The 23,731-nt window shown below is 32.2% G+C and overlaps 1 protein-coding gene across 1 annotated transcript; it reads right to left on the bottom strand.

Annotated features, from left to right (window-relative positions):
• Window positions 1-6,572: 6,572 nt before the first annotated feature.
• On the bottom strand, window positions 6,573-23,476 carry LOC106669892 (low-density lipoprotein receptor-related protein 4). The gene is made up of 32 exons (XM_014399737.2): window positions 23,164-23,476; window positions 17,769-17,948; window positions 17,504-17,707; window positions 16,654-16,843; window positions 16,481-16,569; window positions 15,810-15,942; window positions 15,627-15,739; window positions 15,214-15,530; window positions 14,944-15,133; window positions 14,746-14,881; window positions 14,502-14,688; window positions 14,232-14,385; window positions 13,963-14,172; window positions 13,727-13,908; window positions 13,484-13,647; window positions 13,285-13,419; window positions 11,685-11,935; window positions 11,466-11,627; window positions 11,184-11,405; window positions 11,005-11,128; window positions 10,786-10,948; window positions 10,414-10,707; window positions 10,140-10,339; window positions 9,772-10,075; window positions 9,599-9,712; window positions 9,338-9,540; window positions 9,061-9,276; window positions 8,757-9,000; window positions 8,030-8,288; window positions 7,765-7,945; window positions 7,539-7,701; window positions 6,573-7,232 (listed from the first exon to the last, which is right to left on the bottom strand). The coding sequence occupies exons 1-32, from the start codon at window positions 23,207-23,209 to the stop codon at window positions 7,089-7,091; spliced, it is 5,874 nt and encodes a 1,957-aa protein (XP_014255223.1). The 5' UTR covers window positions 23,210-23,476; the 3' UTR covers window positions 6,573-7,088.
• Between the last annotated feature and the right edge of the window lie 255 nt (window positions 23,477-23,731).

The raw sequence follows: 23,731 nt of genomic DNA, 5'->3' as shown, positions 1-23,731 counted from the left end.
CCTCTGCAAGTTATTGTTGATAACCATCCCTGAATTTATCTGTAAGATGCATCCCCAAACATATAAAACGGACTGTTAAAAATATGAACAAACATCTAATTTTTTCACTTTTTGTAAAAGATGGTTCTACTGACAGATTGTTTATTTATTTATTTAAAAAACATATAAAAAATTAATGGGCTTAAAGAGTCTAAATACCCTTAGCACAAGGGTATTCAAACCCATGACTATGGTGTCTATTTTTTTTTTTTTTTTTTGCTGGAGCTTCCGACATCTAGGTCATTTCAGCCCCCTGTGGTGTCTATTAGTCGAGAGTCTATTGTGCTAACCACTCAGCTATCTTTACAAAAAGTGAATCTACCTACTCTTCCCACCTTCATCATTTCTAACATCTAATGATGGTAAACTGTCAAAATGAGTACTATGCAGACTAGGATGATTAGAGATGATCAAGCTTCATCATCTTGAAGACTTCACCAAATTATTTCACACCACATTGTATAAGGTATGTATAAACAACATTATACAAACAATACATTAAATTGTTTCCTTAGTAACAGTTCTTAAAAACAACAGAAATACATATAGAATAATCCTAGTTAGGATGAAATTAATAGTATCAATGTAGACATAGAAAGTAGAAAAATAAAATGAAATTGGCAAACAGTTACTTCAGTGATCCAGGAAAGACAAAAAGACAATTTGCGAATACCAATGAGAGAAGAAATTCACAAGAACCACTTGGAACATTCATTAACAGTGTATCTAATAACTCATGCAAACACAAGGAAGAAAAAGAGAAAAAATATAGCAAAAATGAATATTTAGAGAAAAAGAGAAGAAGTTTACCAGAAAATATCCTTTTTCAAGAAAAGAAAGAAGGGTTAAAACATCAAAAAAAAGAAGATCAAATTTTCAATAAAAATATGCTAAATAATTTATCTGAAAAAATCAACAAACAAAAAATTATATGTTTAGAAACTATTTACGAGACTGAATCAATTGAGGCACAGCAACTCCCTCCCAATACGAAAATAATCACAAAAGAAGAGAAACCATGTATTATAAAAAAATCACCTCATCTAGACAAAAATTACAGATCTGATGTTTCATCAATTCATGAAGTTAAAAGTGAAGGCCAATGGTGTTTCAACGCGGAAAATTCTCTGCTTAACAAAATTATCCCAAAAAGTCGTGATGCAATACCCTACAGTGTAAGCATTAATTCCATTGTAAAAGGTCATAATTCAAAACTGTCATCAATTAAAAGTCATTTATTACCTGATCTTATTTCAAAATCCAGTAAAACACTGTTATTGGATGATTGTGATTTTAAGTTACCTTTTGTCTTACCAGTAATGCCTATGAACTATAACTCCATGCAGCTTGCTAAATCACATGAGGCCTGTTTTGAATACAATTCACAATCTCTGACAAATAATACGTTCGAAAGTACATCATCAGAAGATACAGAGTGGCAAAATGTTTCTGTTGAATGTACCGATGATGTTTCATGTAATACAAGCTCATTAACACAGAGTGGCTATAATAAACAGATGAATGCAAAATATAACTTGGAAACAGATTTACTGGATAATATATATCAAACTATTTCATTTACATACAGAAAAAATTCAACAGATATTCATGACAAAGACGACATCAACAGGAAAGAGTTTGAAAAATTGTTATCTTCTACTGCCCATTATTTAAGAAAACACTATTCCAAAAATTCAAATATTGATATGGCTAATGCTTGTACATGTGGGTTAAATAAATCTCATATTGAGAACAGTGAGATTCCATTAATGACATATAAAAACCGTACTGAAACGAGTAATGAATGTTTAACTCATCAGCTGAAAGATATTTATAACAAAGAATCTGCTGAAATAGATGAATACGGTAGTGACACTTTGGAGTCAATGGGGGAAACAAGTAAGCTGAAATGTATCAATCCAGTTCAAAAACGTCAAGACTCAGTGAATTACTTTTCTAAACAAAACTACAAGAAGTCCTCTTGTAATCACAAATGCAGAGGAATGCAGGCACAGAAAGTTGCCTTATTGAATGAGATACATGGGAAATTAGACTTGAACGATGTCCAAATAAGTTATGACGATGGGAAATTTGTCATATTTCTTGAAAAAAAGAGGAGAAAGGCAAGAAAAACACTGTGGACTTCACTGAGTGACAAAATAGAGCGCATTTTAAAGGCAACGTCATTAAGTAGAATAAATATTGGAACTCTTTTCTCAAAACAATTTTCTAAATAATTGTTTTAGCATTATTGAGATTAATTAAAAATAATGTGTCTCATACAAATTCTTTTTATTACAACAATCAAAAAAGTTTTGCATGAGAGAGAGAAAGAGAGAGAGAGAGAGAGAGTTAGTGAGTGAGAGAGAGAGAGAGTGAGTGAGAGAAGAGAGAGAGAGAGTGAGTGAGAGAGAGAGAGTGAGTGAGAGAAGAGAGAGAGTGAGTGAGTGAGAGAGAGAGAGAGAGAGAGAGAGAGAGAGAGAGAGAGAGAGAGAGAGAGAGAGAGAGATTTTGGATTTGTTGTTTAAATCATTTTTCATATATTGTTTTGTACATTTATGTCCGGTTAATTTTAAAATGATTTATTTAGCCATCATTAATTGACTGAAATGATTAATTTTCCTTAATGATTACTATTATTGTTATGAGAAAAATATGTAGTGTTAGGCCTAATCAGTATTTCACATCACTTCAGTGAGTACGCTTTATAACTTTACAACTTAGCTCATAACAATATAATTCATTATTTTATTTTATACACTCATTTAATTTGTGCAAATTCAAACTTAGTTATGCACTTTCACTGGGAAGATCTATGATTTTAGCCAGCAAATTATATTTCCCTATTCAATTGTTATATACATAAAGAGGGCACGAGTAACAAAATATACATCTGAAGATGGCATAAATGCAGAAGCCTGATAGACAGAGCTAGCAAGCTGCATTTTTTGGCAATGCTTCAAATTCAGAGAATTTTGATTTTGTTATCACTTATCCTTACCCATTCCCATGGTGGATGTGGAAGCGGTTCTATGGTGCCTCATTTTGTTGATGTTGAATCTAATCAAATAAAAAAATTAACATCATCGTTTGGTTTCCTTTACCTGTTTTATTATTTAATTAACATAACTTTTATTTATCATCAAGAAAATAAACCTTAACGTTTTATATGTTGCTTCTCCATTTATAATAAAGTCATAAAATCTTTTTTTAAACCAATAGTGTTGGGATTTTTTAATTAAATTTCTTGCATAAATGATTACAAATCGAATATACCAGTAGAAAGGATCCAAAATGAAAATTAACCATTTACATATAGTATTTATTTTATACAGTCTTTCTTCAAAAATAGTTTATTCACAACATATTCCTCATAATAGAATCAATTCTTTAATAGAAACGTCTTTTCCTTTCGGCAAACACAAAGAGATATTAATTGATATTAACCATCATAAATCTTATAGAATCAACATAATATAACAGTCAGTAGTTAACATATTAATACATCTAACATTCTAATTAGGAATGAAAATAGAGGCTGTGACGTGCATCTCATTCCTGCAGTTTTTAATTAGAATGAGCATGACTTTCAACAACTTCTAGTAGTAGTTTCTATACTTTTGTAAAAATCTGTTACTATTTTTTTTTTAATTTTTAATTTAATTTTTTAATTTTTTTTAAATATTTTTATTTTACCATTTAGCTAAACACATGGAAGAATTTGGTACTCCTTGCGTGAGTGCAATTGTGAGGTATTTATTTTGTTAATTCCTCAATGATTAAAAAAAATATATAATTCTAAAATTTCATATTGCTCAGACCTTTAAAAAACAAAAAGACAAAGTCGTACGTTTCCCATGTTTTGTCCATTAATTAATTATAAAATGTTTAGACTTGCAACAAGTCGATTTGTTTATTCCAAATTTGTTAATAAACATTGCAGCCCTCTGTTCATATTCAGTTATTCTTAGAACCATTATAAACCAAAAACAATAAAATATAAAATTCAAAAATAAAAGTAAGAAGTAAGAAATTAACCTAATGCAATGTGAGGTATGGTAAAAAATAATGTTTACCATTACAAACATTTAATTGACATAACATTTTGACATTTAAGGTTTAAATGAATGTGCCATTCCCTGAAACCTATTTAGTCAAATCTTGCCTTGTTACCTCACAACCCTGACTCACATTGAAGAGTGCAAATATTTATATTAGATTACTAATTAATACAATACAAATAACTATATTATTACTTACGTATATTAAAATTACATTTTTGTTTCATAGTAAGTTTCTTTGGCAAATCTTTATTTGGAACATTTAATTGCATTAACTCATATCGTTTTGTTGTTAATTCGAATATCTGTGGTTTACATAATTTACTTTTAACCATTTTAGTTGTACACACATTACTATAAAAAATATCGAACAAAAAGAAATTTTGTTAACAGTAATGGCTGCCATACTTTTTTTTTTCAGTCTAATACAAGAACAGCCTATTATGTGTATAATTATAAGATTTGGTATACTTTTGAACTATACAATTATGATTATATAAAAAGTGGATATTTCCTGTTTACATAACATTCATAATGGTATACTTTTGAATTTTGATTGTTACAACCATGAACTTTGTATGCACTCTTATTTTGTACATTCTGGATGGATTATATCTAAATGAAATCAAAATTAAACAAACATGTTTTTTTTTGTCTTGAATGCCATTGTTTATTTAAAACATTTTCTTATTAACATGTGAAATTCAACTTTGATTCATACTTTTATATCTAATCATAATCTACAAATTTACATTTTTTTAATACATATAATTATAATTTATGTTTTTTAATATCTTTTGTGGGAATGTGTGAAATATAATAAGTCGATTAACAATAAATCAATAAATAATATTTTAAAAAGAACACATATTCATAATTTTCAAATAAAGATCAATCTTTAACACTTTTTAAAATAAATATTTTGAGCATTCCACATCACTTGGCACATATTACATTGAGCTAGCAAAATCACAAATAAGAAATGCTCACAACCCTATCATTATTTATTTTTTGTAGTATTAAATATGGTTTGAACATTATAACATTTCATTTTTGTTATTTTTTATTATGATATGTAGATTAGAAATGTAAGAAATCCATTTGGTTAAATCTAACTAAAGGATTTAAATTGTACAAATAATTTAAAAGTTCTTTCCACCCATTTTTAAATTTGTTATTGACCCAACAGCTTCTATTTCTGGTAATAATCTCTCAGCTCATAATCTTTAAAAATATATTTTTCAATTCATATTATCTGGCAAATATGTGTAAATCTTGAGGGAATCATTAGAAATGGTGAAATATCATCCCTGTTTATCTTGTAATTGAATAAGGATCAAAATGTGTTGAGTGTTCAAAATGCTGATACAAAAAATGAGTTTTTAATTATTTCAAAATGGTTTAAAATATATCACAATGGCATTTGTGCACATAACTTTTCTAATGTTTTAAACTGTTCTTTTCCTAGAACCGTCTTTAAAATATTTTTATAATCCTTCATTTTTGTTTTGAGACGAATCGAAAACTTCATTTCACACTCACAATTGACAAATAAAAATTACGTTATTTGTCTATTCAGTTTGATAATAAACGTGTATTGCTAATTCCTGTAAGATTAAAATGTTTTGCTATTGACAAATATTTTTACTGAACGCAAGTTAGAAAATATAGAAGAAAATGGTACTAAGGTGTTTCTACAATTGGAGTAAAGAAAGCACTGCACAAAGTAGAAAACTAATAGTAGAACAATTCATGTTTATATAAAATATATATTTCATTTTCTGTTGTTTTATTTAAAAACTAACATTTTTAAAATTTTAATCCATGAATTTGATTTCTAGCAAAGATGAATATATTTAAAAGACATAAGAATTTCTAAAATTATCTTAATGGTTGATCTCATTATTACTGTTTATTAAAGTTTTTATATAAAAATACGCATAAGCTTACATACAAAATTATTTTCTTTATGAAAATTTGTAAAATAGTATGGATTGTAGTTTTCCCATATAATCTAAACAAAATAGAATAAATTCTTTAAAATATAAACTAAAAGACAAATTTTTAAATAAACTTTATTTTATCAATATATAATAGTTTATTCCGGTATCGTCAATAGAAATTATTTTTATATTGGTGGCATTTTGCAAATGACTTCAATGGAATATTTATACGGCATTTCTGAAATCTATGATCAAACTGTAATAACCTAGATTACTTTTTCTCTTTACCCTTCTAAATATTGTATTGTTAAAAGTTCATTTTTATAAATTTTATTTTCTATTATACTCACACAGCCACTATTATTTTGTGCATTATATGCATCAAAAATTTATATACCAACAATAAATTTATAGAAAATGTAAAACAAAAAAAAATATTTATAAAACATGAAAACTGAGTTGATTTTTTAATTTTATTATTATTATAATTTTTTTAGAGCAATTTGAGATTTTATACTAATTTACGCATTTCACAAAAACGTATATCCTTTTGTTCAATTTACATTTAACAAAATTAAAATAGTAACCTGGCATTAGTTATAAAAGCTGATAATGTAAAGTGGTATATCTTTTTCTGGAGAATGCACTGTAATTAGTTAAACTACATTCAAAATAATTACACAACTTTTAAAAATGAAATTTCATCTTTATCTGATCATAATGTAATGTATTCAGTTAAAGATTCTATGACCATGAGAATTTCACTTTTTTGCCATGTTGCTATTTTAAACAATAAGAGGCCATTATCTATCAATTAAGGATATTGATTTTAAATCATTCTTATCAATGTGCAACTTATTTACTATTTTATCTTTAAAAATACAACAATGGCATATCCACATGACAAATTACCTTACCTAGTTTGTCATTTATTGTAAATAAAAAAAATTATTTTTCACATTCCGCTTTAATTTTTGCATTCTTAATGAAATTTGAGAGTTATAAAATATAACAATTACAAATTTTTGCATTCCATTTCTAAAATTTAACAATTTGATGTGGACGCCTCAAGTGTTATAGAACTAGTCGGGGTTGGGGAAGGACAAGGTGAATGTGGCACTGGGATTAATGAAACAACTTCTGCACACCCTGCTTTGTCACTGTCACCATGGACAGTAAAAACTCTTTCCTATAACACCAAATATAACAAATTTTATAAACAAAACTGTCACATTGAAAGATTATTATTATTCAATTATTAACTGTGAAAATGTTAACTACGGACAATGAAATAGAAAAAATAAACATAAAATACTCACCCATATGAGATGAGTGATTCAAAGGAAGTTTAATAAAAACTTTTTTGACTTTTAATACTTGTTAATTTAACAAAATATCAGTTTTGTAATAAATTGTTATTTGAGATAATAGTACTGGACTAAAATTGAATTGATAGAAAGAAAATATTTTGATTTAAACTTATGATAACTCTTACCTGTGATTTTTCAAATCTCAGTTTTCTCCATAAAAAAGGAGGCTTTTTGTCTGCTGTCGGATTCCTTATGTCTGTAGCCGAAGCATTATAATTCGGATTTGAAAAGGTTAGCACACTCCTTCCTACGTTGTAAATGTATTTTCTTTCTGCCCTTCGATTTCGCCTGAAACATATATTCGAATCTGTTAATAAGAAGCCCGTTAATCGTTTTAATTAGACTTTTCACCTTAAATATATATGTGAAAATGAAAATATAATAATGATAATGCATGTTCCGAGCACCATGCAAAGAGAAAGGACAATTTGACTGAAACTATTTCCCATGAAATTTGAATCTTCGGGCAACCCTTCTTCGTCGATATCATCCAATTCTTCTTCATTTGTTATTGGCACCAATTGAGCTGGTTCTATAAAATAAAAAAAAATAAATAAATCATACGTTTATTTATTCAATCAACTTGCTATTGAAAAAACAAACACAATAATCGTACCTGTGGAACATTTTGAATCCGTAATGTCAGGGCACTCACAGATATATCCTCGTTTCCCTCTAAAGAGGCATAGGTGGGTACAGTAACCATTTTCAACAGCACAAGGGTTATGGCCTTGCTGTCTTTCTGGCGTAACGGCACAAATGCCTGTCACATCTGAAATGGTTCCCCTCAATGCAGTCTGATCTCTTCCAGTCATTGCGTCTGCCATTTGAACTTTTTTCTTATGGAAATCCGCCCAAATAATATGTTCACCATACTGAAAAGCAAATTTTAGATCAATTCTATTACAATTTTAACTTTTAGGGTGGTGAGATTATTTTATAGGATCAGGGGAAGGCCAATTTGAAAGAAAAGATAAACACTCAGCTCCTTTGTCAAGTTTGGAAGGTCTTCCAATTCATTAGAATTTGGAAAATAATAATTCACAACTATTAATAATCTACAAAAAATATTAATAATTTATAAAGTTAACAAATATTACTGTTAATAAATCAAAAAAAGGTTCAACAATCTGTTTAAAATCATAAGGAAGGCATAATGAAACAGTTATTATATAACAAATATAATAAAAACAAAATAATTTAAAGGAAAAATAATGTAAGAAACTAACTCCCCATTGCTATTGAATTTTACAGCAATGACAAAACATACTTGTTAATAATATTTAAAAAAATTGTATATTAATTAAAACCTATAAATCATAAAAATTGTAAAATGAACTTACAAGAGTTAACCCAATTGGATGTGATGTTTTAGGTATAAGTAGCATTCTATTTCTTCCATTAAGATCGGATACTTCGATTTTGTTGTTGAGTGAGTCTGACCAGAAAATTTTATTCAGCTGGTAATCGATGGCTAACCCATTGGGAATGCCGAGTTCAGTGCCATGGATTATTTTTCTGTATGACCCATCAAGATTTGATCTTTCTATCCGTGGGTTCAAACCGATAGTGGTCCAAAAAATGTACCTTGAATTTAATATTAAATTAAAATATTTAACAACAAAAATTTAAAATTTGAACTCTAACCCTTTTTGTGGGTACAAAGCAATGCATCTTGGATCATCCACTCTTGTTATTATAATTTTTTTAAACGACCCATCTATCCTCGAAACGACAATTTTACTTATTCCTGTTTCTACCCAGTATAAATTATTTGCTATCCAATCTATCGCCAAACTCGACGGGCTGCTCAAATTGTTTATTATATCCCATGTCTGCGTCAAAGCAGTCATGTTGACCCCTCTAAATAATCAATTAAATTGTTAATATTGACTCATACTTTATTCACACAAGAAAAACATACTTGATAGAATTGAGCTGGAAATCAACATAAAATATTGTACTCAAGTTCCAATGGAAATCAACTGCCATGGCCTTTTCAATATTTGGCGTTGGAAGAGAAAACAACCACATTTCTTTTGTATCCATTGATATTCTAGATAGAGTTGTATCTGAAGCTATTAACAAGTAACCATTTGGTTGAGGCTTACATGTCTTTTTATCATCCTATAAAATAAAAATTAAATAAATACCAAAAAATTAAAAGATGTTTAATATTTTTTACCATTAGGGTGATACCAGTAGGGCAGGCACAGCTGTAATTCTTAGGTGTTCGCAGACATAAGTGACTGCATCCTCCATTATTCGGTTGGCAAACATCAGTCAGTTTATCTTTTGACTAAAATCAAATTTACTATAACTCACTGAACTTTAGAATTTCAAATAAAAATAAATTACATTTGTTTCGACAATTTTGATATCCATTGGCCCTTTGATGTGTCTCACAACGTATTGTTGATCAGTTCCATTTTTGTAGGCTCTGTGAATCGCGTTGGTATGCCAATCCGTCCAATACATGAATTCATCCAAAATAACAAGTGCGTAAGGATGTAATAGTTGGTTTAAAATCACAGTCCTATTTGTTGTATCAGCCAACAAAGCGCTTTCAATTACACCGAGCTTAGCGTCGGTCCAGTACATTCGCCCCTTATCAACAGCAAGACCGTTTGGCCACACTAACTTTTCAGAAATCAAAGTCACCCTTTAAAAAAAATATTTATTTAACATCATAATTTCAGTAAATACAAATTTTGACTTTGTTGTACCTGTTATTACCATCCATATTGCTTTGTTCAATTTTGGGTTGATTTCCCCAGTCAGTCCAAAATAATAAGCCCATGTCATAGTTCAATGTAATTGCACGAGGATTTTCTAGATGGTTCCAGATCAATACTTTACGCAGCATCTCACAATCACTCAGTGCACAAACTTGAATATTGTTGTTTCCAGCATCAGTCCAATAAAGCTGAAAAAAAAAATAAATAAAGTTATATGTTAATTTTCCTTTAACGCACACAAATTTTTTAAAAATAAATTTACCTTTCTTCCAACACTGTCGATAACAATTCCATCTGCCATTACAAGCCCATCAGAGACAATAGTGGCAACTCCAAAATCAAAATTTGCTTTTTGAATGACATCTTCCGCAGTGTCGGACCAGTAAATTTCTCCGTTTTCTTTATCAACATCCACAGCTACTGCAGCTGTCAACTGTGGCAATGGTAAAACTACATCCACTGAATATGGTTCATCAAGTGCTATCTGCAATATTTCTGTTCTGTGTGCTACTATCAGCCATTTATCAGGAGCTTTATGACAGGTCTTATTATCTTCCTAAAACACAAAAGTTATGTGCTACACTCTGCCTATTCTCAACTGGTTTTGTGTCAGATGCATTTCACCATTTTCTACCTTGAGTTTGATTCCAACAGGACAGGCACATACATAGCCTTCTTTATTAGGTGCAATGAGGCAAAGATGTGAACATCCACCATTGTTATGCTCACATTTTGGAACTATTTGAATCATATCATGCTCCATAACAATTATATCCTTAAGCCCAGAAAGACCATTTCTGTAAATATGTTCAAGTTATTCACTCTTTCAATTTAATTATTAGTACATCCATACCTTATAATTTGGCTATTTTCCCCAGTGATTTTGTTAGCTTTATGAATGCTGTTTGTCGTCAAATCAGTCCAATAAATATTGTCTTGAAATACAGTCAACCCAATTGGATGTGGAACATCAGATACTGAAATGGAACAACCCATCGTAATAACTGTTTTAGATAGGGTAACATGTCTTACATAGGACTCTTTTATAGGCCTTCTTTCCATTTAGGTCCGCATACTCAATTGTTTGTGTGCCTGAGTCTGCCCAATAAAGCCTAGATGTTTGGAAATCAACGCTTAGACCATTGGGTCTTGAGCCATTTCCCAAGGATAAAAATATTTCCCTATTTCCTCCGTGCATGCCTGCTTTTTCAATTCTCCCAGGGCTCCCCCAGTCTGACCAGTACATGAATGCATCTACAATCGATTTATCATTGTTTCAGTTATATTAGGCTGTTAGTTTATACCCTGGCATACTTAGAGGGTCTAAGACGATATCCCTTGGATTTTCTATGCCGTCCCATATCAACAGTGATCTCATTGTTCCATCAAGATTAGATACCTCTACCCTCAGAGTACCAGCATCAATCCAATAGAGCTTATTTGTCACCCAATCAATTGCCAATCCGGCTGGTGTTTCTGTCATATAATCTCATATATTATCAGGTCCAATGATTTTAAATTAATTAAAATTACCTAAATTTTTGTTTATAATACTTCTTTGTTCAGTCCCATTGATTTTCGATGATGAAATCGTTTTGGTTTCAATATCAGTCCAGAATATTGAGTTGGATCTTATATCCCATGTGAGTGCTCTTGCTGATTTTATTCCTTCAACTGGAATTACCACGTCGTAATTTGGAGTGCCTTCTACTAATGACCTGAGCCGAATATCCTTCATTCTTGCAAACAGCAGCATATGGTCTGTTGTTTTATCACACGTCTTACTGAAAAAAATTAAATAAAATAATCTTATTAGATGAGTGATTATTTTTCTCCAAACCTAATGATTTTGTTAAAAACATCTAAATTTTCTAATTTAGTTTTTTTTTTTAGCCAACTAGCTACTGAGGATATTGTTGCCTCTATCATTGATGTTTAACCCTTCTGCACATGATTAAAACTAAAAGCCAATACTAACCACCCCTAACAACCACCCTAATCCAATATCCATACTATTAAGATAACGTAATCTAAGTTTGGTAGGACTGAAGAGCTCTTGAAATACTGCTGAGACCCCAGGCCCTACAACTATACTAAAATTATGTTCACCCTAAACCAACAGTTGGGTGGCTGGCATGGTGTTTCATCTTTACGTCATTTTCACCCTTCATTCACGCCCACAAGTACATTCACACCCAGTTACTCGTGTTCCCTATATTAGCTAACCTAATTGTTTTAACATGTCTGTCGGTAATTGATATTCCATGTACATAGTCCATACACACTTGACCACTCACGCAAATAAATTCAATCACACAACCAAGCGGAGTTTTTGATATTACACCAGTGACTACCTGCTGGCACACAGAAAATATATATAAAACTATATCTGCTACTACTTGGTGAGCCTGTGGATATTCAATATTCCATCACAAACACACTAAACATATTCCAGTAATGCTAATAAATACATTTTCTCAAAGTAGGGATATCATTTCAAAGTATCAAATCAACTTTTTATTATAATCACTACTGTGCTTTACAAAATTTTTAAAGGCCATACTTTATTAAGTGCTAATTCTTGCAATCTGTTAAATTTGTTTTACTCTGAGCTATTGTAAATAATTTTTGAATATTCAAAATTATTCTTTTCATCTAAGGTCTTGGTTATAATGAAAAAGTTAGTGTCACGAATGGGATTCGAACCCATGACCTTAGGCTCAATGCTGCTCTAACCACTTGAGCTATCATGACTTCGATCCAGTCGGACACCAACTCCTCATCTCAATCTACAACCGTATATATTCCCTCTTTTTCCCATTTTTTTATTCCAATGTTGTGTAATCAGGAATTTTCATTTCAACCAAGACCTTAGATAAAAAGAATAATTAATTGAAATAATTAATATGACCAATTAGTACCACTAAATATATATGGATTAATACAATAATTAAAAGAAATAATGACTTTGCTAACAACTCTCCATGGCTGCTTCATAAGTTGCTGAGAAACAAATCCTAATTACACAACATTTTAAAAAATGGCCAAATGAGGAAAAATTCAATTTTTTGAAGAGACAATAACTAATTTGTTTAAAAAATGTTGGCAAATTAATGTTTTAAAAGCAACTTACTTATTTTTTGTAAGTTTCAATCCAAGAGGACAAATGCACTGAAAGCTCAATGCGTTTGGTAGGCAAAGATGTGAGCAACCCCCACTGTCATTTCCACAGTGATTTGTATAAAATGGCTGTCTTTGTGGATGGTAGCTGAAAAAACAAACCAAAAAACAATTAAAAATTGAAATCTAGTTGAGTTTTAAAGTTATTATACCTGTGGATATCCATGGGAAATAATAAACCACTATGAATAGTTCTAAACCCAGTACCAGTTGCCTTGCTGGCAGTAGAAACGCTTTTTGTGCGCCAGTCAGTCCAGTATATAGCATCTTCAAAAAGTGTGACAGCAAATGGATGAGGAAGGCCTTTTGTAACAACCTTTGATAAATAATATTTGTATGTTATTCTTGCATATTTACACCTTAGGATTTATTGTAAAACGTTTATATTTTCTTACTTTTCTTCTTTCAGTTCCATCAAATTTACAACTTTCAATAACATGATGCTTAGCATCGGACCAATAAATTCTATTTATTGTATAATCAATTGTCATCCCATTAGGCCATTGTATAGATTCCGTAATAAGAGCTATTCTGTTTGAACCGTCCATTTCACATCTTTCTATTTTAGGCTTCGGCCCTGAAGTAATGAAGTGTTAAAATTTGTAGAAAAACCACTCAATTCAGCTCTTACCCCAATCAGTCCAGAATACAAGCGCTTCTCCTGGATGGACTGCTATCGCTCTTGGTTTCTGAATATCATCGGATATCAAAACATGTCGTATCTGTCCGTCAAGATTGGACACTTCAACTCTCCTTGTGCCAGAATCCGTCCAAAATAACAAGTCGTGAATCCAGTCGACAGCTATCCCGCCTGGTGAATCCAAACCGGATTTAGCAATTTCTACAAGAATTAAACATTCAATTATCTGGCCTTTTTGATGTACAAAAGTCTTTCTTTACCAGTGATGTTAGTTCCATTTATCCTCGATCGGCTGATTATATCCATTGAAATGTCCGTCCAAAAAATGAGTCCTTTTTTATAATGATAATCCAGAGCAATCGCATTATGGAGGCCTTTTAATATCGCTGTATATTTAAAACTGTTCAGACTTACCTGAATAAAAAATTTTTAAATTCAACTTACAAGTCAACAAATGTTCAAATTAAACCGAAAGCCTATGACAGTAAATACTGATTTTTTTTACATAAAATCAACAACCAAAACTTTACCTGTCTGATATCAATTCGGTTTGCAAAAACTAGTGAAGGCGGAGAACCTCTAGCTTTACAGGTAGTGCCATCAGGTCTCAATTCATAACCCCTGTGGCAACCACATTTATACGAGCCGATCGTATTATTGCACGTTTGGCTACAGACTGGATCAGTCTTAAAACTGCATTCATCAACATCTTCACAACTATTTACAAACGGAAAAAATTAAATTATTGATAAATGGAATAAATCTTTAGCTTACTTTATGTCATCTTCGGACAATATGTAGCCTGGTTTACATGTACATGCGTCTTTTCCTTCGTACGTTTCTATACACAATTGTTGACATGGTATACTGGACTTGGTACAGTCTTTTCGCTTTGGACATTGTTTTTCATCTAAAATAATAGTATTATTACAATTTTTGGTGGAAAGAGAAATGACAGTATTTGTTTCTTGCCTTCTCCTCCTAAGCAGTCCTTTATGCCATCACAAACTTGTTTCTTCCTAATGCAATGTGTTCCAGGGTGTGGTGAGGAAATATTAACAAAGGGGCAAGTGTACTGAGTCATCGGATCACACAACTCTTTGCAATTTTCTTCATCTTCAGCCTGAGGACAATCTTGTACACCATCGCACACCCACATTTCCTTTAAAAAAAATATATATTTTTTTTGTTAAGCAAATTGACTAAATAAAACAAATAGTAAGTTATTGACAAATCATTTACAATTATACAAGTTCCTGTGTGGCATGCAAATTCGTCTGAACCACAAGGTCTTGGAGAAGCTTTTTCACAGCCTGTCTCATCTTCCCCTCCTTCGCAGTCTTTTTCCCCATCGCATTTCCATTTGTTAGATATGCACTTCCCACTTTCACAACGGAATTCCTGTTCTGTGCACGGGCCACCGACGACTTCCGGACAGTCGTCTTCATCGCTCCAGTCTCCACAGTCGTCGTCCCCGTCGCAACGAAACTCTTGCCTTACACATCTTGGATAAGCACAAGGAAATTCAGAAGGCCCACATTCAGGAACAATAACCTCGGCTGTTAAAAAAAATGTTATTTTCATTGTCTACAAAGACCTCACGTAAAAAAGAGAAAAATATCTGCCCATTATTTCAAGATTGTGAAAGTACTTACGGCACATGACCTCATCTGACTGATCTGAACAGTCCGGCTCTGAATCACAACGCCATGACAGAGAAATACAATCTCCATCGCTACATCTGAATTCATGCTCACTTATACAATCCCTGAAATCATAACATTTAATGTAACAGTTTTGTGTTAATATATCTAGCAAAGGAAACAATTTTGAAATACATTTTCTGAGTGCAGTTCATTTCATCAGAATAATCTCTGCAGTCATTATCCCCATCACATAACCAGCTAAGTGGGATACATAGGCCATTTGCGCACTCAAATTCTTCGTTAGTACAGTTCATTAATACACCTTCTGGGAAAAAAAGTTGTAACGTTGGAAAAATTAGTACAAAGTAACAAGTTTTCAAAACCATTCTAATATTAAACTGATAATTATTATAACAAGTAATAAAACCTTGGTCAAATTTATATCACTTTAAGAGCAGATTTAATCAAACAGAGATTTTAACACTTCATTCTATACAGTACTGGATGAAAAGTTGATTGGGTTAAAAGGTAAATTATATACATAATTAAACTAAATTTCCTTGGTCAGTATTTCCTTTCCAATTCCAATAGGTTGTCATTTTTATCTTCATAAAATAAATATGGTGTTAAATTATATAATGTACCATTTATGATTATTTTGAACGAGAAAAAGCCAATAATAATTAATTCAGTTCTCATATTTCTAATGAGAATATTTATTCATTTCTAATATTTATGAAATAGTTAAATATTTTTGTGAACATTAAATTTTTGTAGAGGTACTACCCAAAATAATGTAAATATTTCAGGCAGATGTCTCTTTCATTTCGAAATTCTGGTCAGTCCATAATAAGAATACATACCGCAGTGTGTTTCATCTGAAAAATCTCCACAGTCATCGTCCCCATCACAGAGCCAATCTTTATTGATACATTTCCAAGTCCTTGGACACCTGTAATAAAATAAATTGTCACTCTTGAATCCACAAACGTGCGGATAAAAAAAAAAAAAAACAAGTTCAGAAGTGACACGGAACCTGACATGCGTGTCTTTGCTGCAGACTTGCTGCTTTATGGTGCTACACGTAGCTTCGTCTTCGCCTCTGACACAATCAAATTCACCATCGCAACGCCAAGAGGATGGGATGCAAGTGCAGGAGATGGAACAGAGAAATTCCCCGCCTCTACATGAGCCTCCACACCCTTCCACACTTTCTTCAGGATCGACTGAAAGTATGAAAAAAATTAGTTTTTTTCGTATTTTTAATGGCATGTTGCCTCTTGAGTTCTTAAATTAATGAGTATCGTTAATTCTTCATTGTTTGTAGGTTGTCTTGAAGTTGGCTAAAAATATTTCAATCTACCATCTGCATCCTGTCTTTTTTGAAAGCAATTTTCAAATTTCAAAAAATACAAATAGAAATGAACTTTTTTAAATTGCTTAACGAGATAAATAATAAATAAAAATTTAATTATACTGCAGTATAATTAATTGAAATAATTAAATAGGTCAATTATGACCGCTAAACATATAGGGATTAATAAATAAAACGTTTAGTTGTTGAACGTGAACCGGCATCCTGGATTGTAATATTAAATTTTCAATAAATTGTTAATTTTTGCAAACAGTAGGTTTGTTAATTAAGCAATAAACGTTATATAGAAGAAAATAAACTGAAAACAGTATTTATTTAAATACTTTTGTGTATACACGATTCTTTAATCAATATACCAATATTTGTCGCGGTGTTTAGGGTAACGAGGACGCCTTATTTTAACCATTTAGTCTTAACATGCGAGCCTGGAGAAGAACAACGCTTCGGAACCAATAACATAAAAAAATATAAAAGATACTTGTTTTAAGGTGGAAAGTGGAAATAAACTTACTGTCTATATTGGGAGCCAATTCTGGAGGCCTGGGATGGTTCATAACGATATCCGCGTCTTCCATGGGGTCGTACACTCCGCCCGAGGTCTTGTGAATGGCACCGCTTCTTGAAAGAGGTGAAACGTCCGAAGGCCTCGGTATGTAGGCTGATGAGATCCATTTCGGCACGTAATGGACCGGGTTTATTATTACGGGCGGTTGACCTGTAACGGATAGTCATAGATTTATTTCTTGGCCAGTAACTGGAAGAGTACGGATGCTCACTCGGCCAGTGTGAAGGGTGAGCTCCCTGATGGATAGGCGGCACATTGGGTGATCGGAGTGCTCCACTTCCGTACATTTGTCTTGCCGCACCCCTGGCGTGCGTCAATGGTGAATGGTGATACGCGCCGAACTGGGGTGTCAGTTCGGTCCCAGCTCCATTACCTTTACTTTCACCGTACGCTGTAAAGATCAAAAATTTCTGTTTACAGACCTTTGCATCTATACGATGTGAACATGAACTGAGCTGAGATATTAAAGTCTGCCATATGTAGTTTGTTCTCAGATCATCCTGGTCACAGTCCCGCAGGTTTTGAAAACTTAACAACACTTAAAGGAAGGACAAGATTCATAAAAATAACAATCAAATCCATAGCTGGAGATGTCAAAACGCTTCTGCTGATAAGCGAGAATATACAGCCTGGACTACCGGAGACGATGCAACTACATAAATATATCACTGACTATTAAGTTTTATAAGCTAAACTCATACAAACAGCAGCTCGCCTGCAATTCCCGCATTAATGTAATTCCAATAAATTACCGGTGGCCCGCAGAATCACCCACCTCTGGTTTTGTCAGTCCGGGTCAGAAATCGGCCTTATCCGTCCTTCTGCCGAGGTTCGGCCCCCATCTAGGTCTATTCTACCATCTAGGTAATTTCAGCCCCCAACGCATCAGTTTCTAGATCCAAACCCACTTATACTCTAACTCACTCTTAAATACATTATTTCCTACTTACATGCCAATCATTCAATTAGACTGGTGGTGTATTTGATATTCCTCCATCACCTTCTACATATGGTACATAACTAATCTGAGGTTCGACTCAATATTCTGTCATCGGCCCTCTCACATTATACACCGCACACGCATATACATTCACGCAAATGAATACATTCAGTCTCAATATAGATAAAATGAAACACAAAACGAAATAACTAAAAGTATCTATGTACAATAAAACAGCACTCTTTCTTCCAAAAATCATAACAGGAGATCCAAATTCTGGCTGCCGTGCTCAAGCTCTATTCGCATATCGGGTGCCATTCCGACTTGCTATATGGATGCATATATATGGAGCCAAGGTATAACCATCAATTAAGTGAGACATATCGAGCAACTTTTGTCTACATGCCACATAAATAGTGTTGTCAAACGTTCGATTCTTAAGACAGTTTGATGCGTTGTTTAAAATATGTATTTTTTAAATGATAAACAATTTTAAAAAATAAAACAGAACCAGCCACCTGACTCTTTAGTTGACATTGAAGCGAACGCCATTGATTGACCCCCCTACAACCTTCAAATAGCTTGAGGTTGATGTTTAGCATTTCACACATTTCTACTTTTTACAATATCGCTAGTACATTGAATATTTCAAAATTCTCCTTGTAACAAAAAATAAATAAATAAAAAATAATGATTAAAAAAGTGTAATTAAAAAATATTGATGTCATCAATCCTTCAAATAATCTAAAGAGTGACTATAAAATAAGAACGTTTAGACTTTTGTTGATTATTAAATTCGCTTGGCTTATTTTTTTATATATACATTACGTTTAGAATTGAAATTATTGCAATTATGCGATATAATTGAAGTAAGTTGTGTTAACATGCTTGACCACCCAGCTACTATAATACAAAATTCTCGCTTTTAAAAAAAATTGTTGTAGTAGTTTTTTTTTGTACATGATCTCAGATGATGAAACGCTCTTCGAAATAATAATATGCTGTTAAGATTTAGATGACGCGAGGTGGCAGGGTGGCTTGTTTTCTTATTCTGCGGTTGATGAGAGTGGGGGTGTACTTTCTATCTTTGGCCAGTACTTTCAGAGATTTATGATGATGATATTGTTCCGGGTCCAATTAGATTAGAAAATTAAGAGGGCTCGTGTGAATGGGTGAGGCTGGGGAAATATTGATCAGAAGTGGGCGCATGCCCGGCCTCCTGTCTGCTGAATGGAAACTCGTCTGGTCCTACTCAATGGAACTGCCGCCCACCAGGTCATCATCATCACATCATCAACATACCTACTCCGACTCACCGAAAAACCCTTCTGCCCCTGCGACCCTTATTTTCACCCCTCTTCCTCGTCGGGACCCCGTTGCAACTGTTGATTTAGATAATATGTTTTGTGGTCGTTGTCGGTCAGGTTGACGTGACTTTCACCCGGCCTAGACCGCCTGTCGCCACTGCATTTTGCTTATTGTGAAATTTTCAATCATCTCATTTACATACTTTAGTTTAAACAAGTATCTAAGGATAGATCGATTATTAATTATACAATAGAATATATGAAGTTACACAGAGAACCAACATATTGGCTAATTTAAACAATGTTTGTAAATCCCAGGCCCTGAAGATGATCTCAATAAAAATCGAAACGTTGGCACAATAAAGAAAATGTTTTTCTGAAACCTACATCACACCTGACCGCATCTCACGATTTCCGAACAATCATATTGACTATGTTGACCCTGAAAAATGACATAGTAGTACTAATAATTTTTTATTAAATAAAGTACGACCTTTTTAAGTACCTATGTTTTTCACAATCGATTACAGAAGAAATTTTTTTTTTTTTCAATCGGACAGTTCCAAGAAAAACTCAATGTAAATAAATCCGCTTAGATCAAAAAGCTAACGGGCATGTACTTAGCACAGAACTTAGAGATTTAGTTTTATTTAATTACTAATTATCAAATAAAATTTTTATGCACTTAACTATTTAAAACTGTAAAATTAAACTGTCAAAAGCCGATTCATTTTTATTTTTAATATATAAATATTTTAGCGAGAGCTTTTGGAAAATCATGCATTAAAAATTGTGTTATTCCATAAAATTACAGTAGTCTCAATTAAATAAAATATATCTAATTTAATTTTTATATATACAGAGATAAACTAACGATAAAAACGAAGAGAAAACAATTTCATTATCTGATTTTTTAGTTTTTAAACTACAGCTAGATGAAAAAATTATAATCAGATCAGTTTTATTTGTCGAATTTGCCTTTGGCATGGTGGAAATTGAACAAATCTATTGTTTAACGTTTCCATCAAATTACAAAAATATATAAATTTTGAGAACAAAAAATTCACCTAGCTGCCTTAAATTTCGTCTCGCCTATTACACGATATAAATATTTTTTTTCCTATTCCCGCCTATATTTAGGAATCAATGTTGCCCATTTTCTGAGCACGCCTATCTTTGTCAAATGCGAAATCAATAGAAACGTTGCGAGGACCCCCTCGGACTGATTGAACATGCCTAACATCTCATGCTTCCGTGCTGTTTGTCAATTACGATTAGCATGTTTCTAAACCGACTCCCTTTTACTACACTTCAATTGATAATTGTAAACTTATTTGCCCCGGTTAAATAACGAACAAGTCCACTGTCACGCAAGATTGTTTCAGTGGGTTTATTTTGTTTGTTTGTTATTCTATTTTGGCTCTTTAAGTAATAAAACAGTTTCAAAAACGTATTATGTATGCTTGAAGGGCTTGAATTAAATGTTTACTAATGAATAAAATGAATTTAAAAGCTTAATCCCACAATTGGCAAAACGATCTTTTAACGATATCTTCTTGAATTATTTCTTTACAAAATTACGAAGTTTTTCTTTTATCGTACAATATAAAAAATAAATAAAGGAAAAGTTTCTTCTTTCTGACAAACTGTTTCAGAAGAACTAAAATGAATTTTGTAGTTTCCTCACAACTTTTTTGTCGGCAGGCACATCGTGCCAGAATCATTTCAGCTTAGATGAAATTTCGACGGGCAGAGCTTTTTCTCGTATGAACAAAATAAAAGGACAATATTGTTCAAGGGTACGCTGTAACAATAAAGTTAAGGTTCAAAGATCTTTAATTTCGATAATTAGAAGGTAATTAGAAGGTTTGGATTAAATTTGCTAAGCTTCCTGATATAATAAAAATCTAACTATTATCAAATTGTAGCTTTGCACATAACATTTAATTCCACCTGATCAATTGTAAATTATTTGTTGTAGTAATAACAAATAATTAAGTCTATCCTACTATTTTATTACATACATAAAAAAAAGAGTGCAAAATCAAATTGGTACTAAAGAAAACTTGCAAATTATTTTTTTAAACCTAGATAAAGACACGATAGTTTACAATATGCAATGTTAAAACGAGGTTAAGGTTTCTTACCTACAACAACAGCCCTGGTAGGCAATTTGCTTATAAATTATAAATCATACAAAATCCGCCAATAAAGAAATCTATAACGATGTAAGACTTCTATCTTTATCATAGAGTCAATTTGATTTTAAATCTCATGTTATATTTTTTTCTGATTCTAATTCATTTTTATTTTTCATTATAGATCTAATATTTTAAGGATTTATAATTTATATATTTCAAATAAAACGTCCATCTATGGACGAGAACATCTGTTTATGTTAAAATGTCTACGGTGTTATTTTTCGATGTAAAAATAGAACAGAAGGTAAAAATTATTGTATTATTTGAACATTTATTGTTATTAGAAAAATGAATTATATGATTAAAACCGTTTTTTTACCATTAACTAACAACATATTCATCACTTTGGTATCACCAACTTTTAAGATTTTTATTATTATACTGGCATAAATATTTTATACGTTTCGATTCTATAAAATGTATTTGTTTTTAGCATATTTTATAAATAACTTTAATGCATTTCTTCCCTCTCCATTTAGTCTATGTAATCCACCTTCATCCCTCCAATTCTTTCTTTCTTGATATAATTTTTTTATTCCTGATGTTATTGTATGTATAATTGTTTACGTGAAATATTGTTGTTAGAAATAACTATGTAATCAACCGTTCTGTATTATTTCATCATATTAATTTGGCCTTCTTTGTGTTATTTTTCGTAATTGTATTGTTCATGATTTTACGGGGTATAAAGAAAAATTTGTAATAGTTGGATTGTTTGATACGTAGATTTGCAGATTGCCTATGTTTGTTATGTATTTATTATGATAATAATCGAAGATCGAAATCTGTAAAAAGACGTCTTTGTGACTAATGCTGTATTTCTGAGCTGAGTAATTCATTATTTTTAGTACAATTTAATAAACTGAATATGACGTGGGTTTAACATTCACTATGTATGTATTATCGAGGTGTTTGATACTGTATTGTAAGTTAGTGCTTATCGTGTTTTAAGAATTAAAATTGTTTACAGTAGAAATTATTCATTAATATCAAATGTTTTTTTAGAAAAGATGTTTCGAGTTGCTTGGCAACTGACCATGAGTTGAGATACCTGTCGAATCCGGCGTATTCTTCGGCTAAGAGGAAAAATCTAGGGTTTAGAGGGATGGTAAATAAATGAGAATAAATTAAAAAGGATCTCTATAACATGGAACTGACCTTGTGCGAAGAAAAGGGCCGTGAGCCAGAAAAGGAATCGCTTCATCCTTGGCAAGGCACCTGAAACGACACGGGGAGGAAAAAGGTCACATCCCACCACCTCCTCGGATGCTGGAGGCGGCTTGCGGATTTCACTCCGAAACGGATGGAAGATCGAGAAGACTGTATTCCTCGGTCTCCCTCGGCCGCAGTCCTATCGTAAGGGTGGGTCCACGATTTTGGAGCAGATCTCTTCTTGGAGTGGGTTATTCCTCTGTCGCCCCCCTTTTGTGTGGGTTGTTGCAGGGTTCCTGGGTCTCTGAGCCCCGCCCACTTGGGGGATGGAATCGGTTCTGCAGCATCCCACTAGGGTCCGACACAAACCGGCTTACCCCGATATCGACCTAACTTCTTGAAAACAGTCCGAATACACAGATTACGACAATTGTTGAAACAATACGATCCAATTCGCATACATGCCCCTGTCTTAGAAACTATCCTTCATAGACGTGAACAATCTCTTCTGGCCCACCTTATTCATCATTCCAACCACGCATTTTTCAACTCTCCTTCCTCCTCCATTACGACA

The sequence above is a fragment of the Cimex lectularius genome, unplaced genomic scaffold (genome assembly GCF_000648675.2).
Source record: "Cimex lectularius strain Harlan isolate CLEC.00 unplaced genomic scaffold, Clec_2.1 scaffold76, whole genome shotgun sequence".
Classification (NCBI taxonomy): Eukaryota; Metazoa; Arthropoda; class Insecta; order Hemiptera; family Cimicidae; genus Cimex; species Cimex lectularius.
Note: the sequence above shows the minus strand (reverse complement) of the source record. Positions and strands in the feature narration are given on the sequence as shown.

Bases quoted from the DNA above. Each gene is read 5' to 3' on its own strand.
- LOC106669892 (XM_014399737.2), bottom strand. From the start codon at position 23,209: ATGAAGCGATTCCTTTTCTGGCTCACGGCCCTTTTCTTCGCACAAG. The intron at 16,844-17,503 runs GTAAGTTTATTT...TCATACTTTCAG, and splicing joins ATTGGCTCCCAATATAGACA to TCGATCCTGAAGAAAGTGTG. The intron at 10,708-10,785 runs GTAGAAAATGGT...TTTGTGTTTTAG, and splicing joins CTGTTGGAATCAAACTCAAG to GAAGATAATAAGACCTGTCA.